The sequence below is a fragment of the Rissa tridactyla genome, chromosome 22 (genome assembly GCF_028500815.1).
Source record: "Rissa tridactyla isolate bRisTri1 chromosome 22, bRisTri1.patW.cur.20221130, whole genome shotgun sequence".
NCBI lineage: Eukaryota > Metazoa > Chordata > Aves > Charadriiformes > Laridae > Rissa > Rissa tridactyla.
In genome coordinates this window covers 882,636-899,515 of record NC_071487.1, presented here as the reverse complement: position 1 = coordinate 899,515, position 16,880 = coordinate 882,636, and the positions used below count along the sequence as shown (strand labels likewise).

Below are 16,880 nucleotides of genomic sequence, written 5' to 3'. Positions count from 1 at the left end.
CTGCTCTCGGCAGGATGAGTCCCGGGCAGGTGGGACCCATTCCCCACCCAGCTGAGAGCGGCTGCTCCAAGGACCCGCAGGGATTTTAAGGTTTGTGGATGCCACCAAGTCCGTTTTGCATGTTAGCAACGGGGAGAGCTTTCTCCCTGTTAAATTACACGGGGTTGGGATTGAATTTTCCTCTTTATGTTTCCCCCCAACACTGCTAGTTGCCATAGCGACGGCTACATGACTTTGTTGTAGTTGTTTTATTTAAATATAGCTAAAGAAATTGCTAGAGCTCGGGATTCTGGCTTCGAAAATTCCATTTAAGAAAAGCCTAACAGCTACTCTGTGTTATAGGTGCACAAAATAGCTTTGGAAACCACAGAGCTTCTACCACAGAAAACCACAGAACCGCACAATCCTATAATTTGAAGAATGGACAAACTTTTTTTGGCACTTCTTGTGGACAGAGGACCAAAGTTTAGAGCGAGTGGATGTTTTCAGGCAGTGTGTAAACGGCCGCGAGTAACCAAGGTCTGGCGCAGGCTGAAACCCCCCCCTCCCTGCAGGAGCTGAGCTGTGGCCAAAATTAAAGGCTAACGCACACCCCCGGCCCTGATCAGCTGCAAAACTGCAAATCGAAATGAACTTCCAGAAAGGCTGGAGGGTTTCTAGTCCAGCCTTGTACTTCGGGGTTTAAAAAAATGGATTCGTGGGGACCCTGCCCGCCTGCGGGGGGTGCTGGGGGGTGCTGGGTGGCTTTGCCGGGTGCTGCGTCTCCCCCCGGGGAGCTGGAAGGTGACGAGTGGCTGCGACGGCCCCGCTGGGAGCTGCTTGAGCAGCCTCTGCCTTGGGGTGCCTGCTGCAGCCCGTCCCATCGCGCAGGTTTAACCGACGCGTCTGAAGGCAGCAGGTGAGAGGAGGAAAAAACGGTTTTCAGCCTAGCGAAACACGACGCTCTGAAACCCGGGGTGGCATTAACTGACTTTAAACAGTAACTCCTCTTGATGGTGTCTCGAGTTCAGAAATAATTTGCTAAAACTTTCACTCGGAGCGTTGTGCAGGATTTGCTCCTCTCTGTACTTAACGTGCTCTATCTAATCTGGCAATCTACCTTGCGAGTGTAGTGAGCCCATCACTGTGGTATCTTATAAGAATATGTGTGAAAATCTTGTTTACAGCGGACTCTACATTTCCTCCCATTGGGTTTAACTACAACTTCTTTTTTTTATTATTATTATTTTAGTTTCCCTGGAGCGTCAAACTCAGATCCAGGATAGCTGCAGATGGGAAGGGCAGGTCTTCGCTGCGTGCTCCCCGGGAGGCAGCCGGGATTCTGGGTCTTTCGTGTTAATTAGAACAAAATTACTTAAAAGATGAGGACCTGATGGTCTGTTATTAGGTGTTGCAGAGCATTAGTGATTTGCTGCCGGCCGGGGGAGGTTTGGTAGACTGGTGGAATCACATCAACACATCTTTGGATGTACCAATTTAAGGCAATTTAGAAAAAAAAAAGAAAAAGAGAGTTGACAATTACTCATAATAGAATGTGAGAAGAATGAGATCAGCATCTCTTTCTTTCTGCTACAAGATTATCGCAAGATTCAGGAACCTGCAGTTTCCTGTAAAGACCACACAGAAATTATCGTACATGCCCTCCCTTAAACAATTAGAAGTTGGTCGTGAGCTTTTATTACTGTTTTGTGCCCCCCATCCCTCCCCACTTTCAGAGGCCTGTATTTATATATTTTTATATGGGTTATTTTATATTTATGTGTCAGGGGATGGCTTTGCCCTATTTTCAGTTGAGTCGCAACAAATCTAAAATCTCAAAGGACGCAACCGGCTCATTTTTACATCGTGAAGAGCTCGCAGCAGAGCAGGTCCCCGCCGTTCATCACGATTTGGTAACATGATGTCATGCAGATAAGAAGTGCCTTGTCTCAAGACCTTCTAGTGAAGAGGAGCAGAGGCAGCAGAGGTTCTACCCCCCTCACGCTGGACTGGAGCAAGGGGAAGCTGGGACGCCCCCACGCAGAGCTACCGGAGGAGGAGCACCCGTGCCGTTGTGGTGGGTGCTATGGAGGAGCCACACAAGTGGGGTTTTTAGGGGTCGGCGGCTGCAGTGACATTGATCTGTGGATGCAGGCACTGTGCAGCGTTCATGCGTCCTGCTGGTTCATCGCTGCAGCTGCCTTTCGCGCCTTTAACCTGGGAGGGCGCAAAGGTGGTCAGCCCCAAGGGCCACCTCGCCCAGCACCCGCCTCCGACGGGTCACCGAGGTTGCTGGGGACCAGCAGAGCCCGATGAACACCTCCTGATGCTGCCGAGCTCCCCACCGCTGGAGAGCTCTGCGGGGGACCCCCTGTGCCAGCGGGGGGCTGATGTGCGCTGGGGGGGCCATACCCACACCAGCGAGGGCTCAACCCACTGTGCCTCTTTTAATTACCTTAGCAGAAAGCTTAAGCTTGCGCTGGCAGTGACCAAAATGAAACCTGGGAATGACCAAAAACATGGTCAGCTCCCCAGAAAGAGCAAGGGAAAGCCGGGTGACTATGGAAAGGGTAAGAATTAAGCTCAAAACCCATGTTCTTAAGGTTATAAACACTGAAGGACGTGCTGAAATATGAAAATCTCCGGCTATGGGGAAAGAGAAAGAAATACCTAGAACTGTTGCAACAATGAATGTGCTAATTTTAGAACATCTTTAAGTCATCCTCACTTTCTGGAATTAGATTGTGCAATTTTTTTTTCTAGCAAATAAATGCGTTTTGTTTTTAATGAAGAAATGTTAAATCTCCCTTATATTTCACTTTGAAAGAGCTATAAAAGTGAAATGTGGAACTCATTCTTCCATGTCAATGATTAGAAGCCCAAAATACATCTGTTCCACATGAACAACTGCAGACTTTGCTTTCACAGAAGAATAGCTATATTTGTAGTTACTCTAAATGTATTCCTGTTGATTTCATTCCTGCGTATCCTAACTTGTGAAGTCAGAAAAATGTCACAATCTTGATTAAAGTCAAGTTCCCAGTAGCCAGATGGTAAGGAAAAAGTGCTCCAACATTAAGCTGACTCCGCATGCTTAGTTAACAGTGCTCTTGTTCTAGGAGTGCCAAGGCTCACCACTAAACCGGAGCTGCAAAAACGCAGGATCCTCGTCAGAGTCTCGGGGTAATTGCACAGATAAACTACTTGGACTCGTGAGCTCATTTACAGTTGGGGAAGAGCTTTTAGGGGGGTTCCCTTTGATTTTTTTTGATTTTTTTTTTTTTTGCAGCTTTTCACTGCTACAGCTATTGCAGCATCCGGTTTACTTGAAATTAGTTTCCGGAATCTGGATTCTTGACTACCTTGTTTTCCTTAAAAATAGTAAATATCTTTCTCAACTCCTGAGTTTGAGGTGGGATTTAAAATTATTAAGTGAATTCTAAGTTTTTGGGAATGAGTTATGAAGGTATGTTAACCTGTGTTGTGAATTTATGTTTAAATTCCACTACTGTTCTACTGGAATTCTGCACTGAGCTCTCGAGAGCAAGGATAATTTATGTACAAGAATGCCTTAAAATAAGCCTCCGTAATTACAAAAATGCAGTGTTTAAATTTATAGTAAAAACCCACACACTGCTGGCAAAACTATAACTGCATCTGGAAAACATTAAGGATGCTATTAAAATAGTCTAGCATAAACTAGAAATGAGACTGAAATTAGAGTGTTGCTTACTTAACCATTTTTAGGAAGTGTGTTTTGAATGTGATCTACTTTCCCATTTGATTTTTTTGATAAAACACCGTATTGTATCTTGTTTACCGCTGAGAATGAATTTCGTGCTCTGTTATCCATTTTAGAAAAATCCATAGCTCAGATTTTTTTAAGCTGCTTCTTACAGTCGTTGATAATTTCAAACACAACCAGGTGGTTGTTGGTCCAGCCGTCAGGGGAAAAAGTAACAGGGAGAGCTCAAAAGGAGAATAAAAATCACAGCAATTAAAAACTTATTTTATTAAAAAGATGAAATGTTTTCAAACATTGAAAAATCGTGTTTTTATAAAAACAGAAATAGGCAAAATACCCATTTGTCTCCTATTTACATATACAATATTTTTCATTGTATAAAATTATTTACAATATATAAAAAAATTACAGTAAAATAGGTTATTTTCTTACAAGACATCAAGCCCTGTACTTCTAGTGTAGATCATGGCAAACAAGAATATTATTGCACCTGTGAAACAAACAGTCTAACAATAGGAGTGTTCTCTTAGCCATGCCTTCGACTGAGATCTAAAATAACATCGTTAGCTACAGTAACATTCATTTAATCTCTTCTAGGGTCAACTTCAGGCAGTTTCCATACAAACATTGTCTTGTAAAGCTTAGGACTGGGCAGTTAGAATCGGAAAAAAAACATATTTACAGCCTCTTTTATACAATCTGTATGGAGTCTTACGGAGTTTACCCTTCACAGAAGCTGCATAAATAACCCCTGTTCTCCTGACCGGGACAGGTCCACTGTACAGTCACGTCAAATTCTCTGCAGGAGATGCCTGGCTAAGCCTCCTTGTGTCGAATCCTCCTCCGCTTCCATCGCTAGAGCATCGGTGCCTCCCTACGTAGTACCAGCTACAAGTTTTTTAACGCGTCTGCACCTGAGCAGTTAAATAACGTCCGCTGTCGGCAGGTCAGTCTCTCTCGGGCTACATGTGCCGTTTCATGTGCAAAGCCAGGTGGTCCGACCTGGAGAAGGCCCTGTCGCAGAGGTGGCACTGGAAGGGCCGGTGGCCGGTGTGCTTGCGATAGTGGCGGGTGAGCTCGTCGGAGCGAGCGAACTTCCAGCCGCAGCCTTCCCAGTTGCAGTGGTAGGGCTTTTCACCTGCGGAGAGACCAGAGAGAGCGTGAGTCAGCGCGGCACTCCCACGGGCCGGCAGCATGACACGCCAGGCACCCTTCCGAGTTTATCTCGGCACAGCCTTTCATTTGCTACCGAGCCCTTTCACAAGAAGCTCCAGGCGCTTTTAAGCCCAACCAGATTTATCAATTCCTCCACTAATCTATACCTGCAGTGAGAATCTTTTGAGAAGGGGCGTGGGAAGCCCTCAGTAAAAGCTTATGTATACACAGGAAAACACTTAAACACGATAGACCTGATCAGCTGCCACAGCTCAACCCTGAATGCTCCTGGAGTTAAGGCTCCACAGGGTTAAAGCTGAGGCTGCAAACTGTTTCATACAGGCGCTATGGGCTGAAGGCAAGCTGCCGTATTTACCTGTGTGCGTCCGGAGGTGGGCCTTCAGGTGTGAACTCTTGGTGTAGGTCTTCCCGCAGCCCGCGTAGGTGCACGTGTGAGTGGCCGTCCTCTTCCGCGGCCAGGACCGACGTCCTCTTTTGGGTTTGGAGTCCAGCAGCTCCAGAGGGGAGGACGGAGGGGTGAGCATGCCTCTGGGAGCGGAGGGTTGTAAGGGCAGGCTGTCCTCGAAAAGACCAAACTGGGAGTTGTTCTGGTACTGGAGATGGGTCTGCGGGTGGTGGAAGCCGGAGGCTGGGTGGTAACTTTGCTGGAAAGACACGGACGAGGGGCACATCATCTGCGTGTGGCAGTCATTCACCATGAGATCGTCAGGGCTCAGCGGGGGCGTCTCTGCCCCAGGGATCTGGGGGGAGCTGGCCACCCGGGGCTGCTCGTAGGCCATCATGCAGGTCGCGTTGCCCTCCTGCTTGATCTTCGGGCAAGCCTGGGGCACCAGACCCAGCACCGGTCCATAATTGTCCATGTCGGGCTCGGGCTTAATGTTCTCAACGAACTGCGGGCCCCCAAAGCTGGGTGTCACGAAGAACCGCCCGTGGACATTGCCAGGAGGGCAGTAGTTGGAGTCCATCTCGGATCGGATCATCTCCGGCACCATGCCATTGTTGTAGGGCGGGGGGCTGCCCTGCTCCAGGGCACTGTAGCATCCCGGGGACGGGTTTGTCTGGTAAAAGCCACCGCTCTCCCCTTGGGCAGGGGGATAGTCCCCACCGGCTGCGCCCTGCCCGTAGCCGTCGCTGCCCATGGAAAGGATAAAATCCAGCACGTTGTTGAGATCTTCATCCTCCTTGCGCGGGGAGAGGCCGCCCCAGGTGCTGGCGGGGGTCTTGGCCTCCTGGTCACACTTCCACCTCTGGGGGAAGAGAGAGAAGGGAGAAGGTTAGAGGTGGCGTCTGAGGGGGGGATTTAGGGCGAAGCGGGGCCGCGGCACCGCCGCCCACCCGTGCGATGAGCCGCGCCGGCCTCAGCGCGGCGGCGGGAGGGGAACGGGGGAGTCGCGGGGGGGAGACTCACTTCGTGGAGGGTTTTCTCGCGGCAGGGGCTGGCGAAGGTGGCGAAGGAGGGCAGGATGGTGTCGCTGAGCGCCATGGTGCGGGCCGAGCGGCAGGGCGGACGGCGCGGCGCGGCGATGCCGCCCTCCCCAGCTTATAACGCGGGCGCGGGCGGCCTCAAGCCAATTGCAGGGAGCGGAGGAAACGCGTCCCGGACGGGGCGGGCGGGAGGCAGCGGCCCGGGCGCAGCCTAAATTTAGCCCCGGTATAAAAGGAGGCGGCGGCGGCGGTCCCAGGCCGAGCGGGGCGGAGCGGAGCGGAGCGGGGCCGGGCCCGGGCGGCCGGCGGGCCCCCTCGCCGCCATCCCCTCCGCGCTGGGGCTCGCCGCCGAGCGGCCACCCCCGGCCTCGGGTCGCTGAGGGGACCCTGCTCCGGGAACACCGAGGGGTCTCTGCCTCCCCCTGGGGACGAGGAGGGGCTACAGAAGGGGTCCCAGCCCCGGGGACGCTGAGGGACCCTCACTGACATGAGGGGACCGTGCGTGACACGCACCGTGAGGGACCTGCTGTGGGATGGGGGACACTGAGGGGTCCCTGCCCTGGAAACACCAAGGGACTGGCCATGACGTGAGGGGACACTGGCGGGTCCGAGTTCCGACAGACACCGTGAGGGACCTGCTGTGGGATGGGGGACACTGAGGGATCCCTGCCCCGGGGATGCTGAGGAAGACACCGTGAATGAGGGGTCTTGATTTCCCCACACCCCTCACAGCCTGGATTCGCCCCTGGGGGACGTGGTGGGACCGTACCCAAAAGATGAGGGTGGGAGCAGGAGGTGTAAGGAGCACAGCAAGGGCAGCAGCTGCCCTGCGCCACAGGGTTGAGCTGGTGACAGAGACCCCCAGCTCCGGTCACCCTTGTGTCTCGTGGACCCATCTCAGTAGTGACAGAGAGGTGTTTAATGCCACTCTTGTACCCGCTCCCTGTGAGGAAAATGCTGGAGACTTGCGTTTAATGGAAGTCCAGGTCTCTAGCAGAGTTTCCATTTGCTGCAGAAAGATTGCCAAAATCAACGTTTCCCTATGACATTATGAGAGAAATAATGCAAGTAGCTTCTGTGATCTCCTCTGGCCATGGCCAATTTATGGTCCTGGGCTGGATTTTTCAGAAGGGAAGACTGTTCTCCTCCCTTACCTTGGCCTCTAGCTCCGATGCCCAGTCTGAAGGGGCTATTCTCCAATAATTTCTGATAACATGCCCCAGACTCCTGTTTTCGAGGATCGCGGCTGCTTGGCAGCCATCCAAGAGCGAAAGAGCAAAAGTGGCAATTCTTAAAGGAGGAAAAATGATGATCTATCACAGGACAGACCGATTCTTTGAGAGCCTGTTCAGAGAAAGAGCTATGCTTTCCCCTTACCTCCTCCGTATTTCCTTTGCAATAACTTCTAAAAGGATTTCTAAGTGAGCTGGAGATCAGAAGCGTGTAGGAGAACAACTCTCACTTTTATGCTCTGTGTGCCCCATGAGGGGAAAGAGTGATGGCCCTTGATGGGCTCTGGTTCTCAGAAGCATTTGGAGCGTGTTCGCCAGAGCCCATCCCAGGCTTGTGGCTGTACGCAGCCATCTCAGGAAAGCACGGTTGCTAGGGTGAGTAAATGATCCTTTCAATAGCTACACATGTTTTAAAATAATGAATATCTCTTGTTTAACTTTCTATACTTTTTATTCTAAAAGTTCACGGGATGGCCAGGAGGAGCAGCCAAACTTCTGTGACTGGAGCAGAATCAATACACTGAATGCATGGTAACGAAGTACACAAAGATGTATGACTCATAGCTATGTAATGTCACACTTGTGTAATCTTTCAGTGTAAACTCTTTTCCTCTAATAAAATGTTAGTAAGTGTACAATACGTATATATGGTGCTGTGAGTCAGCCAAGAAAATATACTCTGATGAATTCAGAATGAATGTGAATGTTCCCTTGATAACACACCCCGAATGTCTGCGTCGGTTTATGTGCTTGTGATTTCAGCAACAGCTATAACAAAATATTTTGTTTCTAGGATATACAACAGTACGTGTGCGTTTCACTGAGAAGCTCCAGTCGGATGCCGTCTTCCAGTAGGCACTGGAAGGACGTTTGTTTATAGCATTGCGCTGACTCTGTCACCTAACCGTGTTGTGTTTTTTCTTTGCATAAAGGAAATGTTTAGTGGGTAGTGAGGATGAAAGCCAAGCGCACAAAATAATAAAGTCACTGCCTTTAGTTTCTTTTTGTTTTCAAGTAAAGCGGCAAAGCTTAAAAACTATAGCTATACTAAACCTGGTGAGACGAATGTGAGAGTTTATTTACGTTGTGAGTCACTAGTTCTGTACCAAGTGAGTACAACTTTGCCATGACCTTCCACTCGGTCCGTGATCGTTGTGCTGACATTTTCTGGCTTTTTGCTATATGCAACGCTTATTTTAAATATCTGAAGCCAAGACCCTGGCACTGATCTCACTTATGGCAGCATCGGTCAGGAGTGATGCCACTGGTGTATAAATGTGAAGAATGCGAGATTAGAAAGTATTTGTTAATCTGCTGTGGGTAGAGGAGAGCTAAACGATGTGTGATTTGTCTTCCAGCCAAAGCAAACCCAGGCTCAACCATTTTTGTATGCAAAGTTGATTTTTCTAGGTGTTGCTGCTGATCTCTGTTGTTGCTTTTACATCAAGGGAAACTTTTTAAGGGATTGCAATCGAAATTCCCCATGTTAATAGAAGGATCAAAACCGGGGCGCTGTGCCGAGCTGCACCCTTGGTGAAAGCCTGCAGCAGGACGGGTTGGTGAGAATGGCCACGTCACCTGGCTGCTAGAGCACTCTGAGTCATTACAGAACTCAAACAAACAAACAAAAAGCTCCTTTCTCATGGGATTGTTCTCAGAAAGCCCTGACTGCACCTAGAGCAAACGCAATAATAGCAGGGTAAACGAGCCGAGAATGAGACCTCTTAGCACCGCTGTTCAAAATCACAATACTGCTGACACTGTGACGAGCCACTTCATATTTAAATGAGACAAGCATTATCAGAGGATTTCCCTGCCTGCGTCTCAAAGTGCCATAGTTCTGTTGACTATACGATTATTTTTGCTAATTTAAACTGCACATTCTGAGTTAATACTTTTTAGAGCCTGCTCTCAAGGAAGATGTAAACAACGATGTAGACAACCACACAAAATGAAATATAAAGGCATTTTTTTGAAGAGGCATTTTCTTCATTTGGGGAGTGATTTAATCCTGTAGGCCTTTTATCTGATTAAAGTAACATCATGAATTAATTGGATAAAGGAGCCTTTTTGACCAGCCCTTTCATGACTGGAGTTGGTTCCCATTCATAGACTTAAAAGACAAAGGTGAACCCTCTCTTTGATAAGCTGAAGTTGAAGGGGCTCATTAAGTTTTTAGTATGGCATATTTTCCTTTCATATTTTTTAGTGACTCTCCTCTGAACTATGTGCGTGTTTCCAAAGTCTTCCTTGAGGTTTGAGCACGGAAAATGTGGAGCAGCAGGCAAGGACGAGTCACCCCTCTTGAGCCACTTGTGCCCTTCCAGTCGCGGTATCGCACTGAAGCTCCTGGGTGAGTAACTGTTTGGCAAAGCCCCCCTCTCCCCCAGCTCTTCCATCGCATCTCAGCTTCCCAGTCAAGGGCACCACCACCACCATGTCTATATGGGCTGCACCCAGCGTTGGCTCGAGGCTTTTCCACTAGATGTAACTGATGGCAATGGTGGCAGTCGCAATGGTGGCAGTCGCAATGGTGACACAAGGGGAGTCTGAAAGGCGGAGCAGGGCCCTGGGAGGCCATGGTGGGAGCACTGGGGGGCCGTGGAGCAGGGCTGGGAAGCATCCTTAGATGCTTGGAACAACTGGGAGGAATCCAGCTTATCTAGGACTGCACACATGGAAGGCAGGGACTGAAAAGGTACCAGGAGAAGAGGCATCTGACATTTGCTGTCTCCAGCAGAGCAATTTTGCTGCCCCATTTTTTTTACCTTTTGGCCTAGGTAGGCACCTATTTTTGTCTATGCCAGCAAAGCTGCTTGCATTTTTCATCGCTAGAAGTACGGCCTTAAGCTTGTCTGTACAGCCAAGTGTGGTGCTTGTTTCTGCCTGGATAGCGAAGCAGTTATAGTAGTTCTTTAACAATGGCGTGTTCTTCAAATTATGTTGTACTTCCTTGATCTTTGTCGTCTAGGACTTTATCAGTAACAAGTTTCTGTTGTCTTCCAGGTCATTGTTAACAACACTGAATGGTAAGTGATGATAAAAGAAGATCAAGAACTAATAAACCTGCTTGATTAAAATTTAAATTAGATTTCAAGATGTATCAGCTTGTGTTTGGACCAATTTGCGTGTGCACACCATATTGATTTGTCATGTTCTTGTTTCTTACTGTGAAAATCATACTGCGCTGAGGCAAATCCCTACAGAGATCTGCTTGTTACATCAGCACCACTGCCGTATTTAAAACACCATTGCCATTAACTAAACAGTCTTTATTTATAATTCCTTTTATGTATCAAGTCCTTCCAGTCTTTTGCCCGGGTTTCTATAACGCTGACAGGCGTATTTGGGTCACTCTGTTTACCATGTTAAAATATTGACATAATATTAACATTCTTCAAGTCACCTGGGGCTTCCCCACTGTTCTGAAATTGATTGCTAATAAACATTACCCATCTGGATATGTCCTTAGTTGGTTCTTTTGAAACACTCACTTGTAAGTTGCCCAGACCTGGCAACTTAATATTGTTTGAGATGAGTAGCAGTTGTTTTAACATCCTCCTTGGTTACTGGAATGGAAAGTATTTCAACATCATTAGTGTCTGATCTGAATACAGCATCTGGCTTCTTCCCAAAGAGAGAACAGAAATATTCTTTAGCACTTCCGCTTTTTCAGCACGATTATTGACAGTTGTACCATTTCCATTCATTGCGATGGCAATCTTAATTCGTTTTAGTGAAAGCCTAATTAACTCAGCTCGCAAAGATTAGCCAATGTCAAGTGTCGATACTTGCAACCACTGCAGGCTTTAGCTGGGCAGGCTTCCATCGATGCCTGAAGGCGAGCCATTTCAATAAAATAGTTGACTTATACAAATCAAACCTTTCTCAGAAATGTGCAAGAAAATACCGTTCCCATCATTAAAGTACATTCATGGTTCAGTAAATCATGCAAAAAAAATCAGCCGTTTAATGAATTTAATCAAGATAATTACGTATTGTTACTTGAGCTTGCTGTGTGAAGAATGATAGTGTTCAGCTGTAAATGATTTTTTTGTCATTTTTGATTTGGGCGCTCTTCAAATGTAAACAATTTATGCCAGCTTTTCAATTATCAGCTTTGATTAGGTATGTAGCTGTGTTTCTGCCAGCTTTTACTGGTGTGTGTGTAATGCACATATGCTCTATTGCAGATGTCCCTTTCAGCTGTCAATTAAAAACACATTCGAGAGATTTTTTTTTTTTTTTTTTTTTTTTTTTTACAGAATTGTGAAATGATACCACAGTTTCAAAAACTCTGCAAGCGTGTTTAATTGTATCGGCGAAACTGCTTAAAATATCGGTCACTGATTATGACTGGCAGATTTCAGTTGTTGCCAAATACTTTTTATTACAGAGTCAAACCCCTAGTTAAGAAATGGGCAACAAGGGTGTGGAATAACAGGAGCATAGGTCGGAAAGTACCTATGTGGTTTCATTCAGAAAAATTATTGTTACTATTAACAAACATGTAAGAGCCTCCACGAAGCCAGGAGCCCAATAAGATGAAACTCATTTAATTCTGGGACAGAATGGGTGTTACACGGTGAGGTTTCATACTAGTCACCTCTTTCCTGGTCTGCATTTTAGGAGAGAACTTGCATAATTGCTTGGAGATGACAGGAGAAAAAGTAAAATGATGTCTTATCTCTTATGTCCACTTGGGACAATTAGTAATGTTGTAAGACATGCAAAGTTAACTGGTTTTAGAAGTGAGAACTGTGTTTGGGGTTTAATTAATGCAGGAAAAAATGCTGTTGAGAGGACTTCAAAGAACTAATCAGATGCACTTTTCTCTCTTTTTAATTTGCGAGATGTGTTGCAGTCTGAGTCAGCACGGCAGATGCAGATGGCCGCCTTAGCAGATTTTTTTGTCACTTTGAAGTTCACAGGTTTTAACTGGGGGAGGGGGAGAGGAGACTGGACAAAGCTTAAAACCAGCCACAAGCAGAGAACTGCTTAGAAGTTAGGAAGGCTTTGGGTTTGTTTCCCTCATGCAGAATATCTTTATAGGTTATGGTTTGATCTGATAAATGGAGGTTTATTCACCAAATATACAAAGTAGGAGTTCATATAGGGCGTAGGGTGGAAAGCCTCGTTTAACGTGATGAACATGTGGGGTTTAGTTCTCATTTATAAAATACCGTCTTTGTACTGCACCTGTATTATTTATTAGTCATATGTCCTGCCGTTGAGTAATGGGAAATACTGGAGCAAGCATTTCATTAACTGTGACACTGTTAATTGGTATTGCTGGCTGCCTGGAATTACTTTCCCTGTTTGAATACATGGAAGTATGAATCAGAGCTTGGTGCATTGGCCAGTGAGAGGAAGACAGGCATCTTCGCAGGACAGGCTGTATGTATAGAGCAGCTGATCTCATTTGTCTTCCTGCACTGTGAAGTCCTTTTCGGACTTGCATCACTGAAGTATTCAGAATGGTGTGTATATATATATATATGTTGGTTTTTTTTTCCATGATCACAATTAGTTATATCATAATGATTAAGCTTTGAAACTTCAGTGGGATATTTTGGGACAGACTTTTTTCCAGACAGTCCATTGTTGTGACCATTTTTTTTCTCTTGAGCTATTATATCCTTTTAGGATACTTATATATTTAGATTCCTGGATACATCTGAGCTTAGAAACAATGCTTTGTGTCTTGTAGAAAAAGCTTTCTATTCAGAAACAAAACTTCGGCTTATTTTGTTCATGCACCTGAAAATTTACTCCAAATTGTTCAGCCGAGATGCCTTCAAGGAATGTCACACTTATTGCCGACAGTAAGGTCTAGGGTGGAATTAAGTGCCAGTCGTCAGGGTTGATACTGGTCAAAATTATTAATATTTTGTGCTATAGCAGATATAGTATCTACAGCAATTATAGTTGAAGAGAATAATGCTGTTGAAATCCCTTGAACGGTTACAGCTATTCTTGAGCAATAAAATGCTTTTCAAGGGACAGCCTAATACAATGCAACTTTGTAGAAAGAGTTGTGAAATTTTCTTTTCATTTGCCACACAAAGTGCCAAATAAATGTTTGCAATAAAAATACAAGCCTGGGAAGAATGTGTTTTGCCAATTACAGCATAATGTGGGCTACAAAGGAGTGTTCAGAATGGATGTTAGTGTCAGGTTACAGCAGGGAAAAGGGTGCCTTGATTTCCCAAATAACCAAGTATGATTTTTTTTGTCCCACATTTGCAAGGAAAATCACTGCCTTTGAAGGAAAAGAGATGGGCCTAATGCTATGCAAAATGAATTCGGCGAGGAGAAGCACAGGCAGTCTTCTGCCTGGTGAGAAACCAGCGCAGGGGGACTGCAAAACACTGATTGATGGTTGCCAGTCCCTTCAGCTGGTGGTTGCCACATTTAGCTCCTCCAGTTGGCCAACGCCGGGGCCGGGGGGGCACAGGGTGGGATTAGAGCTGCTGTAGCAGAAGTGGTCCAAGCCACGCTGGGCCTGGTGGTAACAATTTAGGGGGCCCTTTCTCCTATTGCTCAAGAGCTTGCGTGATTCACCCTGTTCCCCTTTTTTGAGTTTCATATCACAGAAAACCGAGTTATTTTTCAACATAACTTTTACTTCAGCCTAAAGTTAGATACCGAAACACTCTGTCCGTAGCTAAAGCGTAGCTCAGCCTGACAACCCTCTTGAAATAAAGCCTAGGATCCTGCTTGCTGGAAAAAAACCATGCAAAATAAGTGCTATCTCGTGCTCGGCTCCTTCGCGGGCTGTTTTCTGTCGTCTTCTGCTCGAAAACCACCTGCTCTGATGAGATGGCAAAGTGTCTCATTCACATGGAATCAGCGCGAAGCAGCCGGCCAAGAGGCAGCGGCGCGTATGAGCGAGAGGGGATCCTTCGCAGCCTTTATATACCAGAGTTATTTTTAACCACAGCCTCCATGCTTATTACAGTGTTTCCTCTCTCAGACGCTCAGGAAGCCCACTTGGCTCTGTTTCCTGCTAACATGCGGCCCTGGCTCACAAAATCTCTGAGAACAACAGGCCTGAGACTGCTCGGCTCCGTTAAAAAAACTGGCAACTATTCAAGCCCTGACAGAAAACCTTTGAAAGCTCTGGATTTCCTCCAGCTAACGTATGAGGCTCCTACATCGGTGACAAATTAGACTGAAACAGCACAAAATGCTCCTATGTAAATAGCCTTTTTCTGCGTTCACCCTTTTAATAGTTCAAACATTATTTATAGTTATTTCTCTGGATGGAAAAATATTTTTATATTTTTCCAAAGATGGGTTCTAGTGAAATGTTTTCCTTGTTTGTTTGGTGGTTGTTTTTTTTTTTTTTTCCCTTTTTCCTTCGAGATTTTTGTGACAGTTTTCTTAGGCTCCAGGAGCAACCTTTCCTTCCTGGAAACCGGGACAAAATGGCTGTTGTGAGTTCTTCAGTAAAAGGCCTGTGTCCAGCGCTGAGCACAGGTCTCTAAACGCTGCCATTCCCCAACTATTAAATAATCGTTATAACAGGCACAACTGACTTCTGATTTCCTGAGAGACAACAGAAGAGGTCAGTTGCACTTTATCGGGGCCTTTACCATGCGTTTTACGCGTAACGTTAGTCCTTCGTATTTTATTTTTCCTTCAGATTTTTCACTGCAATTCCAAAGGGAATCCTGCTTCCAAAACTGCTTTAAAGTATTGGAATAGATGTGACCTTCAGTACTGAGAATGCTATTTTCTCCCAAGTTGACATTTTAAAACGCGCTAAGAAATCTTACCGTGAAGTGACTTCCCATGTCTATGAGTAATAATGACTTGGAATAATTGCTGATAACTCTAGAACTTGAGACTTAAGTGATTTTTTTATTTTCTAGGAGTATTTCCACTCGTCTCATCTTTGTCTGGGTCAGCGTTGCCTTAAGGGTTATTTATGGCCCTGGGCACGAACAAGAATCATCTGTAACACCTACCTGGCCTCTCCAGTCCCAGGACTGACCTCAGGCGCTGGAGGGACGAGCACGGTCGTCGGTCGTCGGGAGCAGGTTCACTGGAGCAGGATTTCCCTGCCCTGCCCGGTTTCTTGCTCGCCGGGCAGTAAGGTGTGCTTATTCTCCCCCCGCAATTTTAATCATCCACAGCTTAAGCATGTAGGCTAAGGAATTGTAAGGCTCTGTTTGTACTTAAAGGAGAGAGGGAAGGAGAATTCATCCCGCCCTGGGATGATATGGCCAGTTCTTAGACAGCTAGAGGCAACTGCAGTTAATACTATTCCAGATCTACAGACTTGTAGGATTCCCTCCTATTTTCTTTTTCCTCCTTCAAGAACTCTCTTCAGTCCTTCAGTCTCATCCCTCACACCCTGAACCACTAGGTTATGCCTTATAGAAAGAAAAAATGAATTATTCTGTTTTTACGATTGACTGTCTCTGTTGGTTTTGTGTGACGTTTTTACCCTTTGCCTTTCCCTTGGAGCCTGGCTGTTGTGTGAGAGCGTCTCCATCGGAAAAGGTCATCTCTATCAGGAAGAAGAGAGTGCAATTAATGCCTGTTTTACTGGTCCCAATAACGCTGCTCAAGCAGCTGTGCTTTGCTTCATGGGTGACAACCAACTACTGAACTGGGAGCTGGGGTGTATCAAGTACGATCTTGAATGATCTCTCAGATGACCCTTATTCTGATTGAAATCATTTTACTCCCAAAGTTATCTACATTTCACACAGATGCGGTTAACTTCTGCAGTTGAAAATTACTCTTATGAGAAAAGAAAAATGTAAACAGTTTCTAGATGTGAAAGAGCTGAACCCCACGTTTTGTAGCTTTTAGCAACTCGTTCTGCTGTTCATTCGTTGCTTGTTTGGGGCTTTTATCTTATATCATATCCAACAATTGGGCTTTGGCTGTGCCAGGCGCACCTTCCTTTGAATGAATCTTGGCACGCAAGTCTTTCAAATTCAGGATATCATTTTGGCAAGTGATCCTTATTTTGCAAATGTAGGTTTTGTAGTTGCAGTCCTAGCTCAGAGCATTTGCCCGTGTAGTTTATGGAACAAGTAGTACGCAATAGCAGATTCACGTTTATTTTCAGGCAGGAAACCAAGAGTGCAAAAATGCATCATGAACTGAAGGGTCAGGGTGAAGCCTTTTTAAAAAAGAATCAAGGTGGTTGGGTTGCATTTATCACGCGCAGCCAAGCGGTCTAAAATTGACTTGTTTTGATGCTATTTGGAGCTTACTGTAATGAAAAACTGACTTTGTGCAGATTGACTTTCTGCGTCACAACCCGTCTTGGGATAGTAATACCAACAAGGACAATTAGTTTA

At 46.0% G+C, this 16,880-nt stretch overlaps 1 protein-coding gene across 1 annotated transcript; it reads right to left on the bottom strand.

The window, feature by feature from the left end:
- Window positions 1-3,972: 3,972 nt before the first annotated feature.
- Window positions 3,973-6,453, bottom strand: KLF2 (KLF transcription factor 2). Its single transcript, XM_054182293.1, has 3 exons — window positions 6,309-6,453; window positions 5,256-6,147; window positions 3,973-4,862 (listed from the first exon to the last, which is right to left on the bottom strand). Exons 1-3 carry the CDS (start codon window positions 6,381-6,383, stop codon window positions 4,687-4,689), a joined length of 1,143 nt encoding a protein of 380 aa, XP_054038268.1. The 5' UTR covers window positions 6,384-6,453; the 3' UTR covers window positions 3,973-4,686.
- Between the last annotated feature and the right edge of the window lie 10,427 nt (window positions 6,454-16,880).

Excerpts from the sequence above, each read along its gene's own strand:
- KLF2 (XM_054182293.1), bottom strand. The coding sequence starts at position 6,383 with ATGGCGCTCAGCGACACCATCCTGCCCTCCTTCGCCACCTTCGCCAGC. Across the intron at positions 6,148-6,308 it reads GCGAGAAAACCCTCCACGAA|AGGTGGAAGTGTGACCAGGA; the intron begins GTGAGTCTCCCC and ends CTCTTCCCCCAG. Across the intron at positions 4,863-5,255 it reads CCACCTCCGGACGCACACAG|GTGAAAAGCCCTACCACTGC; the intron begins GTAAATACGGCA and ends GTCTCTCCGCAG.